The sequence below is a fragment of the Manduca sexta genome, chromosome 28 (assembly GCF_014839805.1).
Source record: "Manduca sexta isolate Smith_Timp_Sample1 chromosome 28, JHU_Msex_v1.0, whole genome shotgun sequence".
Classification (NCBI taxonomy): Eukaryota; Metazoa; Arthropoda; class Insecta; order Lepidoptera; family Sphingidae; genus Manduca; species Manduca sexta.
The window spans coordinates 13073656-13087964 of NC_051142.1; the positions used below are offsets into that span (position 1 = coordinate 13073656).

The 14309-nt window shown below is 35.0% G+C and overlaps 1 protein-coding gene across 9 annotated transcripts in view; it reads right to left on the reverse strand.

Moving 5' to 3' along the window:
• Positions 1-3168: 3168 nt before the first annotated feature.
• Positions 3169-14309, reverse strand: part of LOC115447860 (anoctamin-1) — a 39268-nt gene continuing 28127 nt past the window's right edge. For 8 of the 9 annotated variants that reach the window (XM_030175108.2, XM_030175107.2, XM_037444183.1 and 5 more), the window contains 7 exons: positions 14045-14193; positions 13803-13888; positions 13313-13518; positions 12554-12714; positions 12123-12225; positions 11661-11886; positions 3169-8524 (listed from right to left, as the gene is read on the reverse strand). In XM_030175108.2, coding sequence (XP_030030968.2) covers positions 8364-8524; positions 11661-11886; positions 12123-12225; positions 12554-12714; positions 13313-13518; positions 13803-13888; positions 14045-14193 — 1092 coding nt within the window. In that variant the 3' untranslated portion in view covers positions 3169-8363. Of the gene's footprint in view, positions 8525-11618; positions 11887-12122; positions 12226-12553; positions 12715-13312; positions 13519-13802; positions 13889-14044; positions 14194-14309 lie in introns of all 9 variants that reach the window. The other variant, XM_037444185.1, reaches the window with a different exon arrangement.

Below are 14309 nucleotides of genomic sequence, written 5' to 3' on the forward strand. Positions count from 1 at the left end.
CATAATATATGTATACACCTACATAATACATACGTCCATACAAAAGAAAAAAAACTTACATAACATATATATAGGTACATAACATACACATAAATGTGATCTGTTCAGTGTGAAACGTAATACTCTTTAACTAACTGTTTATATGATGACAGTGTTTTCGTCATCAACATGATCACAGTGTTACCGTCTCACCGTAAGTGGCAGCGCATTCCACAATTGAACGATTTCAACAGTGAACGATTTATCCATGAATGTGGTGATGTGCGCAGGTATTTTAAATTTCAGGTTCACCGACGATTTCATGGACATGGGATATGAGTTATTGAGAGTGATGGGACTAAACAAAACAATACAAAAGAAAAAGGACGTAGGCATTCCAACGAAGTCTTAACAACTTGAGCTTTGCACGAAACTCGAACACAAGACATATGCGTAAACCAAATATGAATCTAATGCAGAAATTTTGGAGACGCTCAATCTTAAAAAGTTGGCCTTGGTAAGATCTAGATAGCTGACATCGGCATATTCAAGGATAGGGAGAAGGAGTGTTTGCACAAGTAAGATATACGTGGCGACAGGAAGAAAATTGTGTAACCTCTGCACGAACTTAGCATATAATTTCTTTAAAGGTTTGATGTATCCACAGTTCTTCCTGATTTGGACGGAGTAGACGGAGAGATAGTGCACTCACTTTTCGGCATATCTGTTAGCCCCATGATGTGGTGGGTATAATAAGCCTATCGCTATATTGGGTAAAAGTCGTAAGCCATTTAACTCGACCCAAAATTCAAACCCGAGAACTCTGAGCAGGTACTCGTACTGCGCAAGCAAATTTCTAGCGACCAACAATTGACCCTTAAAATTATAATTGTTCCTTACTGAAAAAAAAATTAATTAATGAACAACAATAAATCACGTAATGTTTTAAATAGAAATTAAAGACATTCACAACAATGCTTACAACAGACTACATCTTATTTTTTCCCTTTTTGTTTTTATTTTTGTCTACAAAATTGTCCAATCAACTTAATTGTACGATATTTGCCACTCCTTATTTTGATTCCCATTATTATAATTATAAAAATAAATATATTATTGTCTGCTAGCACTTTTTTCATGACGTCCGAATAAATTACAGTGGCAAAGGGTGATATTTTTCAAAAGGTAACCCGATGCAAAATAGTGCCTCGAGTTAACATATCGCGGCCAATTTGTCGAAAAACAAAAACTAAGCCAGCGTATTAGTCTTTGTAAATAAACAAACAATTGTTCTTTTACAAAGACTAATCTTTCTAAACAAACAATTGTTAACATGCCTATTAAAGTACCTATTATGCGTTAGTAATTAAAACATTCATAAACTGGAAGAATAAACATATATAATTCTTCCATTAACCACAAATATTCATTTGTGAAAAGTGTTAAAATCATAATCATAATACCAACCTATAAATATTTGTTTATTCTCAGAATATAACTTTGTAAACGTAATTTCCCCAAAGAAATAGGCATCACGTTCGTCAAACAGACCAAAGTTTAAGAGTAGGTACATGATATAGTTATATAATTATCAATTTAAAAATTATCAACAAAGGTTATTCGTCGAGTTTTGCTTGTATCTTCGAGCTATTTTAAATTCAGTAAAATATAATATTTATTTCCTTCTAATGAACATTTTATCTCTAACATCAAAACCTGATAAGATGAATTTCTATCATGTAACTTAATAATGGCTCCTATCGGCCATAAATCGGGCACAAATTTTAGACGGACTGATATTGAGCAGAAAATCCCAATATAACTTTTCCCGGGAATCGAACCCAAGACCTCAGAGAGATGTCGTACCGCGCATGCAATACAACTACGCCACCGAGGCAGTAAAGTAGCTGTCAAGTAGTGAACAATCATAATATTATAAGTACAAATCAGGATATTGACAAATTCATACCCATGTTACCTATGTCCTGTATCTAGCAGTCAAGTCACAAGTTAGGACCCCTGGGCCCTTATTCTGTATGATAGTGTAAACGCGTAACGCGGCCGTGTCATGTTATCTTCGAGAAATGTGCGTGGAATGGTATTCTGTAAGCCAAATTTCTATAGTCCTAAACATGATGCGTTGTGTTACGTGCTTGTTACACATTGTTAAAATAACGTGCGGGATAGAGAATAAGGCCCCTGAAATGTGGTATAAGAAACGCGACACGAACGTCTCTGTAACTAACGCGTTTGTCTCTCAATCACTATCAAACGACTTGAGTGTTCATGTCGTGTTAAATGTCTTATCTAGAGACACTGCACGTGTAAATATACCTGCAGCGACGGTTTCGCGCAGCTGTAAGATATACAGGGGCCTTATTCTCTATCCCGCACGTTATTTTAACAGTGCGTAACAAGTGCGTAACACAACGCATCATGTTTAGGACTATAGAAATTTGTCTTACAGAATACCATTTACGCACATTTCTCGAAGGTCACATGATACGGCCGCGTTACGCGGCTACACTATCATACAGAATAAGGGTCCTGGGGTAAGAGACTCGGTCCAATGTTCGTTCGGATGATGCTATACTCCTGAATATCGACATTGGGCCATAAGACCGGTGAAAGCAACAAACCCCCCCCCCCCCCCCCCGGTGACAACAATGACAAAAAAGGTAAATATACCTAACCTACCTTGAAATGAGAAGCTGAAGTAGCAGACTGCTCGTTAGCTTAATAGTGTATTTATTTATATGTTTCTTTATGTACATATGTATTTAGTACTTATATACTTAATAAATTATATAATTATAACATACATTTGTTTAATCTTTGCTGTTAACCTTTTTATCTAAACGACTTCAAAAAAGGAGGAGTTTTACAATTCGACATGATTTTTTTAGATGCTTATTGCCTTAGAACTCAGTCCCATACATTTTTGTCCAAATCAGTTGACTAGTTTTTTATAAGCCTGCAGTCATCTAGCTCTGCGCCACCCTAAAATTACTGAGAGTACCCTTGGCACTACATTTGCCTATAATATATTAGGTGTACAAAGGGAATTTAAATAAAATGATATTGGTTGAAGCAATGACTTTATAGAACAAAATCATGCAAGGGGTACAGATCTTGTGGGGTTATATATTTCTAAACGTAAATAAAGGATCATAAATAAAACAACAGGAACACAGTTAACTCTCCATATAATCGTATAAACAGTAACACAAGCGTACAATCACGTACAAAGCTTTCACGAACACTGCCTTCTACGTGACAATAATAAACATCTCATTTGTATTGTATAATAAATATTATATTGTAGTTAAACTTTGATTTCATAAATGTATTAAATCTTCTAGCATTTTCCCGAGGTATCTGTTTAAGAACTGTCCGCACAAAGTTCCAAGGACAGGTACAGATTATAGACAGACAAATTAAATTACTCTTATTACAAATAAAAATAAACTCTTTACCTTATGACATAGAACATCAGATCCAAAAATTATGTGACGTAGGTTGTGCGTTATACACCCTTTCTGGTAACACTTATGGCTGACTCTACTTGAGAACTAACGCGTCTTTTCGAGACATTTATAAATGACTTATAACTACATTTGCTCCTAACGTGTTGTTTGTGCATGCAGTGATATAAAGAATTCATGTACAAAATAATGTGCTTATCGGTTACTTTATTATTATACTAACTGATATAAAATTAAGATTTCATGTTGCCGTACCATTTAAAACATTCAAACATATTTTTATCACTACATACACATTCTGAAATGCCACTACTATAGTCTTTAACAATAAAATAAGCAGTGCAATAGTCAATGATTCAGTGGAAGTAACAACTGCATATTATAAAGAACTGACAAAACAAAGACATCAAAGATAAAATATATGCAATGGACTGTCGGTAACTAACCAAATGCTTCAGGGCAACGAAGGAAAAAGTTGTTAATTTACTAATATTTAGGTCAAACTTCGAGGAAGCTGACGTCATCAGTATTCTTTGTTTTTGTTGAGGCACGGCACATTGACCCCAGTGCTCCTGATAGTAAGTGGAGTTGGCTCTAATAGAATGTCCACTGACGAGGGACCATCGACAGTCGACACAATTATAACATTTTATTATTCATTTTTTTTCCTTTTATATGACAAATACTATAATATTATTATGTAATTAATTTATTAAGACAATAAGATTTTTTATTAATTATGACTTTTCACAGCAAACACCTAAATTGATGGCGTATATTCTATCGGCAAAGCATTGGATTCAAGAGAAAATATCTCGATACAGACGTGATACACATATTTGTTCACAAAACACTTACATGACTAGTTGTATATTAATCCTTAACAATAAACAGCCACAGCGTTGGCAAAAGCGCCTTATCTAAAACAATTAGTTAACAGCACCAAAATATATTAAATCACATTTTATGAAAAGCCTAATTTATAATTTAATATTTGCAGATACGTGAGGCTCCCTTTACGCGTGCAAAATTTCAATATTACAGTCTACCTGAAATGTGGTACCTCATGATATCATGATTGTCTATAAAAGATATTTTATCTTAAAGGCCTGTGTCACAACTTCTGAGTAAATGCTCGTCACATAAATGTATAAGTCGACCGAATACAAAAGTAACACTCTAATCTATGCTACCAAATAAATTGTCGTACAATATATACTGTCTACTTTAGCTGTTCAATATAATAGTAAAAAAAAATCTTGATATTTGTGAAACAAGCCCATATACAATTATTCTATAAAATGTAAGTTACGATACTGTTTAGAAAAAATTGTTGCTGACATAGTACATACACGCCAAATGTAATATGTGACTATGCCCCTTGTTTCTTCTAATCTTGTACTATTTCCGATTGAAATAAAAGAGCCTCCCTGTTTCTTACACACGTAAAGGAAACTAAGAATTGAAACTTTGTGGAAAAGGCAGTGTTATTAACGATACAATAGGAATTTGGAAAGGGGTTGTGTATACAAGAATAAATAAATATGAGATTTTATTATTGACTGCGGTATTCACATATTTCCGCAACTTATGCATACAGTGTAAGCTTTACTATTATTTGTATAGTATTTGTACATTATTTTCATTAATTATTATACTGTGAAACAAAAGTGATTGTTTTTAATAAAATATTTTCTCACTGCCGTGACAACATTGATGCACAATAAAAAAATCTGTTGTCATCGTCAAGTTGTATTCGTACGCTATAAAAGGGGACCGGACTCATTTTTGTTCTTTATTATTATCAAATATTTACGTTATATAAATTATAACACAGAAAGAATTATTTAAATCCGGTAAAAAATCAACAAGTTATAAGTCTTTTAATTTCGGTAGAAGGGGTAAGTAACAAGAAACAGAAAAGAGGCGCAATACCCACGTGTGACGTCATCGGGCATTGCGACGCGTGCGAAAGATAGAGATGAAGCGATATCCCTACTTCGCGCCCACTTCGACACATAGTAATATTTGAAATATGAATTACTGGATCATTTTTTAACCAATTTTAATGCAGTTTTCGCAGGAGGGTTTCTTTATCGTATTATCAATCATTACATATAGAATAATGTACAAAATCGAACACAGGCCGGTCCCCTAATGTGTTACTGCGTTCATTACTCATTTAGACTTTTGTAACTTCACAAATCTCTGTCTTAAAAATATTAAGAGTACATATACAAAAAAAAGTTAAATTAAAAACCAAAATTTATTCGAATTCAAACGAAAACTTTAAGCATGTATTTAACTTATATTTACTTTTATAAATTTAAAATGTTTGCGATATATAAAATTCAAATATAAGAACTAACAGTTATGTTTATAAAAAAAAACGTTTGTGACTTCGAGGCTTTGACTACACAGGCTTGCAGAATTCAGGCGGGAGCGAGGTCACGCGCTATCAGAGGCCTTATTCTTGGCGCCACACGTTATTTATATATAATTTGGACTTGCATATATTTTAAAGTGATTGTAAAAATGATTCTATGAACTCGTCTAACCTTCCTTGATATTATTTAAGAAAAGAAAACGAAATTTTCTTGGCTCTTAGGGAAGTATCCCGTCCCTAAGAGCCAAACAGTTCATGGTAAATTGTTATGCATTGCTATTATTGGCCTCTAAAAGGGCCACGGGTGTCTGTCCTAGATCGAAACCTGAGAAATATAACCCCACGGCTCTTGCGTTATGACGTCACACGAGTGAAATTTGAGAGTCGTCAGGAAAACTACGTCACATTCATACGCCAACATATAAAAAATCTAAATGCTTATGGGCAATTTTAATAAGTTACATTTTAATAGGCTTGTTTCCTTACATAACGTATATATCCGTCGAAACAGTTTAATCTTTGTTAACAAATCTGTTCGAAATATAAGATATGTACTAATAAAAATATTTTGAAAAGTATTTATTTACATATATCATGGTACATATGACGTATATATTCGTCAAGCCGGTTTTAATACAACGTTATAAAAAAGTTTATATTAAATAATTTACTGTATTTGAGGTGAGTGTCCTACCCTCCACCATAAAGCAAGCCCATCTAAACAAGCAATCTCTTAACTTTCACGAACATAGAAATTTAAATATATCCTTTGCTACATTATAAATATGTTTTAAATAATTTCAACATCACTCACTACAGCGCTCTTTGGATAACGACAATATTTGGACGCCTATACACGTCAATAGAGTCAATCTCAGTCGATAGTTGTATTCACGAATATGATAAAATAAAAATTCTATATGGATGGAATCATACCGTCTCAAGTATACTCATGAAACAAACTTTGCAAATACCGTTAACTTTTTAATTTTCGGAATAGCTAGTACTTGAGAACAGAAGATATTAGTATAGTAGCAACTGCAATAGCAACTATTATTATGAAAATTGACTCTGCTTGCGACTTGACGTAAATTTTTATCACAATTTTTTCATAGCAATAAATATCTATGGTTGTATAAAATCTGCTGTAAATATAGATACTATATTATATAAGCTGCATGAGATTCAAAAAAGTCTTGCGCTTCACAAGATAATCACTTTTTATATATAAACTATTATGTTACTAATATTATATTTTTTTAATCAAATAACGAAGCAGTGTTAATAACAAAAGCGTACTGTTCTTACCAAATGTTTAACCGTATTTAGCCGTCGATTACTATATGTATTACCAGTGATGAATATCAACTTTGTTGCTTACACAAAATACAACGAAGAATATTTAATTGTATATAAATATGTATATAACAATATATAAATATATTCATAGGAGTTTATCTAACCGGTGATAATTAAACAGTAAATTTTTTATTAAATTAATGAACTTTATCATTGAGTACTTTTCGAGAAAGTACGTCGCAAATTTATCTTACAGATTCACCAGAGATACAAGAATAATCTAAAAAAATGTAATCAACGGTCTTAATAAGTTCCAAGCCATCTGCTTCATCACTACTCTACACTTTTCTTTATCACCCCTTTGAAATGTGTACATTTTCACGATATGTCTGGGAAACTCGTTTCCCTATTAAGTACATTAATCGGAACTTCAAGACATTTTTATTTAATTATCATTAAATATATATAGATTAAAAAAAAATATGAGTTAATTCTCCAGTACGCTACGAACACTTCAAAGGCAAATATATCAATATTATCGATAGTCATTGAATTCCATATTTATATCAAATCGATTGTGTACAATTCATTGTTTATAAGCATTATGCCTTATGATCGTAACGATAATCGAAACAGAACCGAAATAAATGTATCGATATTATATCACAACAACATCGATTTACCGATATCGTGATATCATATCGACATTCGAGATAAAATAACAAAGCTATTTGTTGACTTTTACAAAAAAAAATGCATACTTCGTATAAATTACTTTGTTCATGGTGAACACATAAACCATCTTATTCAAACAAGGCGTTCCTCCTTGGCTTCCTTATATGTTTCACCTAAGTATAGATATGAACCCAAGTATTGAATCTAACATGTAGAAGTTATATATAAGCTGTAGAGCTTACGTAGTTTATACAAATAAAAAAAACAAAACCTGGACATTTTACTTAAGAGTAAGTTAATTTTGCCATCACTGGCTTATCCCTCCAACGTTACCAAAAACTTTTATATTGAACAATGAGACTTTTTGTGACACATTTCCATAATGTAAATGTACTCCTTCGTAAGCAAAACGATTCACATACAACCCAGTTCGAACAAACTCCTACCAAGATACAGCACATATTGTCACAGTTACCTGGACGCCAGTCTGGACGAAGTTGCCTCAAGCATTGAGATCGCACATGGAGCTTGTCATGTGCCTAGACATGCGCGGGCGCCGGCTTGCCTGGCGGGTCGGGGAGTTCTGCCACCACGTGCTTGGAGAAGTCGGTGATGTCTTGATGGTCGCCGTGCGCCGCCAGGTCGAAGTCCGAGCCCGAAAGTGACGCTATGTGGTTCCAGTCGGGCTCCGTGCCGTCCTCTGTTTAGTACAATATAATTATGAATAGAATATCGATGGTGCGTGATAAGCAAACGTTATATTTGATTTTTATTTTCATTTAAAAAAAAATAAAGATTACATAAAATATGTAATACTAATAGTAATTGAAACTTAAAACTGTGTATGTTTTAAATATGACATTCCGAATCTGAATATAAATAGGCTCCAAATTCATTAATAGCGGCGAACTGACATAAACTCTTTGTTACAAAAAAATTATGTGATTTGAACGGGAATTTTTCGCGATTCGTAACTGAGTGTATATTTGACTTATACAACATTTTCTTTCATCAATTATAATAGTAGAAACAGACACAAAACAAAACATTTTACAATATTTTATTTCAAAATCTACAAGCCTCAATAAGCTGCCTGCATACAAATGAAGCTAATAAGCAAGTAATTAAATAGATATGTGTAAGAAAAATGTTATTTAAAAAAATTATCATTTTATATTCCTTACATTTTCTATGTGACCTGTTTAATATGTGTTGGATTATAAATAAAGAAACCTTACTTTTACTATACTATAATACGTGTGTATATTTCTAATTGTGAATAATTAATGTAATGAGTATTAGACAATCATTTAGAGAAGTAGTGTTATGTAATTTAGTAGAGAAATTATGTAATGTGATAATGGTGTATAGGTGGTGTTTAACAGTAAATAAGTATGATATATTGCGTACAATACGCAAATATTGATGTTAGTCTAACTACACATTTTAAAGCCAGTCTGTGAACGCAACCTTCAAATCATTTGTAGATTTAGAAGCAATTCATAATTCATTGAGAATCATACAATTAATATAAAAAAAAAGTTATTTAATTTCTGAAATTATATTATTATTTTCTTGAAAAATTTAATTACGTCCTACATAAAATATCTTTATTTCATAAAACTTGATTAGTGGGATCGATTTACTTCTAAAGATTCTAAACACCGAAGGTATTAAATTAACAATAATTCCAAAATTCACTTAATACAACAAAAAATATAATACGCAAGAAAACATATTATATTATTATGACTCAATGTATTTTGAATTCGATGGTTAGTGTGGGTGTCGCAACCAACAACCACAAGATCATGTCCAAACATGCTGTTATGGTCAAAATCATTCCAACTCACTCATTGCGGTTCTCTCGGCGGGTCTGCTACACACCTATAAATCTTTTAGTATAAAGCTAGCCTTAGTACGAAAATATCGTGTTGCTAGAACTTCGAATATTATTAAAATATAGATTCAACGCGTTTTTCAAAATATTACTACCACGGTCGCAAATGTATAGTTTACGACCATGGACGCCTTTTTATAGAACGTTAAATATTGGAAGCTCTTTCAAACGACTAGGAGACTGCGTCAGATGTGTATGATACAGATATTTATCTATTAATATGTAAATATGAACCCAGTCAATAATTAAAATATTACAAAATATGGCTATTACGCTACCATTATTTTAAAGTCGCTTTACTCTGTCACAGTTAACAACATTTTTCGTGTGAAAAGACCTGTGCGGCCTTAACATTCTTTTCAATTCTGCTAAGACACACAAGTCATTTTTCCTTTACTCGCAAATATTTCTGAATACCAATCCCAAAATTAGAAAAAAAATAACGACTTATACTAACCACTTACATTTTGTCATCTTCGGCTGAGGTGCGAACAATATTTTCCAAATTGTGATATGCTGGTAATTATTTAATTATGGAAATAATCTTTTTATTGAGGAACCTGCATGTTTCATAGCAAGCGAAATTTAAAGCACCACAACCTCATCTACTTTAAATTCTACTATAACTCGCGCACTTAAAGAATAGGGCTGGAAAGCCTTAATAATATCCTATCTTAAATTGCCCCACTGCTGGTCGTGGGTTGCCACTCTAATGAAAAGTAAGTCCGGCACGATTCCTGCCTAATACAAGTTTTAAAAACGTCCCACCGTCCTAATCGTTATAGAGACTATCTCTTGTGTACATTCTCTGCGAGGTGGTTCTTAGCCGTTAAAACGGGCGAAAATTAAGAAGTATATACGACGCGTAACTTCGAAAAAGTAGCAAAGTACGTGCCTTTGGATTGGGCCCGAATCTGCGATCTTACTAATCCTATCTTCAAACTGTTGCCGATTTTCTGGGACAAAAAAATATATTTTTCTTACGTCTAAAGTACTGAATAAATCTATCTTAACACGAGAACATAGAACAAGAATTTCAATTTTAATTCTTTGAGTGCACGAGTATTTTTCTTTATATTAAATACTTACTCATGTCTACATTATGTCGCAGTTGAATCTAGTTAGTCTCTATTGGGATCAAAGTTATTATTGTTATATAAACGTATTTAACAAACGCATTCCTCTCAACGTATCAAACACACGAAACACAGTCTTCTTATATTTTGCGCTCACTGATACCCTGGTGCCATGTAAAAAAAAAACACCTAATAGTCTCCAGCATTGTAATTTATGCCCGATATGGCATTAGGGTTGCCACTTATGCCATAATGGGAATTATGGCTTATGCCAAAAAATAAGCTTACCGAAAAAAATATAAAGCGGTGACGTTTGTACTAACCTTTTCATAGATAAAAGGCGAGAACGTGTTTGTATGTATGTATGGGTGTGTTTAAATTTGAAGAAAGAAAGAAACGCTAACATTCCGGCACAAGATGGAACCTTATATCAAGACGTATAAGGTGGAATTAAAAGTGAAGTACATGTTACTACCTACGATGACAACTGAGTACTGACGTAATACACGTCCAACATAATATTAAAGAGAATGTTAATGAAGGAGTATTCCAGTTGATTCTGGAGGGAATTTGCAACAGCCGTAGTCCATTGTCCAAGGTCTTCAATTCGAAAGAATTGGATTTAAATAATACTTCAACAATATCTCTAATCTAATTTCGTTAATAAAAACTATTATAAATGAAAATAATTTTTAACCATCTTCCCCATACAAAAAATTTACCTATACCCTCATATGAAGTTTCGATAAAAACAGCATCAATGAGCGTAAAACATCGTTAGTGAAGATAAATAAATATGCGCGTGGATGCAGGCGTACCGTAACCGCGTTACTAGACGGGCGTGGAGGTGGAGGGGCGACCTGGCGGGGAGGGCGGGGAGTGCGGCGAGTGCGGCGCGGCGTCCCCGGGCGCGTGCGCGGAGTAGCGCGCGTCTCGCGGCGTGCGCGACAGGCGCGAGCGCGCGCGCGTCTCGTCGAGGATGAACGAGTTGATGACGTAGGCCTCGCGCCGGATGCGGTCGCGCAGCTCGCCCGACATGTCGGGGATGGCCCAGCGCACGATGATCATCACCAACGCCACCACGTTCTGTGACACACAATAGTTTTTATACGGCTATAGTGACTCCACTGCACCTGACGGAAGTGATAATTGATCCTTGGCCCGTTTCCCGGAACTCAACATACTTAGTGGGCCACTGTGGCAGGTCTTACACCTTATGCATGATGTGGTTACCAATAAAATCCACTTAATACTAAAAATTTAGTTAACTTTAAAATATCTTCAAATAAAATAATATATCCGACCGTGAGCTAGTTATTTACCTCAAACACGACAACAAAAGCCAAACGGGCTCCAATGATGTGCCAGTACCAGTTACTATGCTCGTAGTTTTCACCCTCCTTGTAGTACCAATAGCCAGGGAAACTGCAATAAAATATACAAATATATAAGTTACCTTAAATGAAATCTACTCATAACATCATAACATTTCTCTGCCTGTGTTATTACAGAATAAAACATTTTTTCAAATGATATCCTTCTCAATGCACACACACATAAATGTTGCCTCAAAATATGAAAACCTCCTTAAAAGTGATGGCGTATTCGCGAGTAAACTAAATACCAATGATAAAAAAGGGCTTCTGCCTAAGCCTTCAAAGATGAAGAAATATGGTTAATAAGGGTCAAATGCATGACGGATTTTCAAGTCATATACGTAAAGCATATTAGTGGAGATGTGTAGTCCCATTACCTGCACATAGTCTCGTTGTAGTATGTCTTGATGGGCGGATGTTCTAACACGGTAATATTGAAGTCCGCCAGCGTGTGGTTCACGTACTGGTCCAGAGAACCCTTCGAGAACTGGTACACGAGCCTCGGTATGAAGTCCGACGTGAACGCGATTATGAAACCCTGCAGAATGTGAAACCTTATTGCAGTGCAGGACCCATGTAGACCAGAGGTCATAGCCAACATGCTTATCTACAATCGTTAACGCTAATGTAAAACGGAAATGTATTGGAAATAAATATATTATCGATAAATCTAACGATAGGATATATAATTCTTGTACATAACGTTAGCGTTATCGATTATAGACAGGCACCTTGGCTACGGATTCAGTTGATGGTAGATCATACTATATGGATATTGTTAGATGGTTGATTATGAAGAGAACGCATGCATCTGACAGCTGATGTAGCATATGAAACGATACATCTGTCCCTTCACATCTATTTTTTGTGGGAGCACTGTTCGACCGGAGGTCATAAGTCAATCAGGGGGCTACTAGTACTGATCAAGCGAGGTTCTCAGACAAATACGTTTTAAATTAAGCACTATCAGTTTCACGGTCGATGTCTATAATCGATTTCAATCTTAATCTTCGATCCAATCCTTAGAATAAACCAAAAAAAAGTCTTCTGTAAGCAAAAATCTTTATGATTGGTCTATTTTCACGATCGATCGAAAAGAGCGATTTAGGTCGTTTATATGTATGATGATTACTAACGTTGGTGATGATGCTGAGCTTGCCGATGGAGTCGAGGATGCGGTACCAGACGCCGATGTCGGTGACGCGCTGCGGCACGGGCCGCCGGTAGCACGTTAGGAACTTCTTCGCGTCGAGCCGCATCTCCAGCACGTTGTTGATCAGCGCGAACAACGGCGCAAGTGGAAACGCTGCCACGAATATAGTCACGAACCCGTACTGCAACACTGCAACATACATCGTGCAACAATAACACTGCCGGCTTTATTTTGTCCCAATAACATATTAGCAAGATGAAGTAAAGGCGTAAGGGAAGGAAGGCAGCTTGGGAACTTGATCAGGACAACACCAAGAAAACATGGCGAATATTTCAACAGACATCGCACATATTTGGACAAATGATGGCTGTGGAAAAGATAATAACTTTAATATTATTTTACACTGCTATTACATGTACAATTCAAATGCAAGAATACAAGAAAACACGAAAAAATAAGATATTAATACTCACCCATTTCTAAATATTCAGGAAACAGTCCCATGTTGCCAAAATCGACCAATTTGAAATCTTTCACCCACTGCAACGGACTCTTTATGCTGAAACAACCATTACAATAATTATGGTCACTTCAAATATTTGTTTCCTATCTATAAATATCGTGAGTACATCACCTCCCCCTTTTTAGAACGAAGTATTGACACCAACATCATTTAAGCTTCAGACAAGTATCATTGATATAGGGTTATGCTTACTGTTTCTTCCTGCCGATAGTCCTTATGATGTACCACCACTTGAGCAGGTAGGGCATCATCATCTCAACGATGGTGTTGATGAACTGCTTGCCTACCATGATGATGGCGAGCTGGATCGACAGCTCCAGGAGGCACCCGCCCGGAGCACACTATAAATGACACATCTTTATAGAAATCGGGTCGTTGATATTACAAGCCTTTTTTTAGCATCCAGCCTCGACTGCCTCGGTGACGTAGTTATGATACTAAACGGTACGAGTACGAC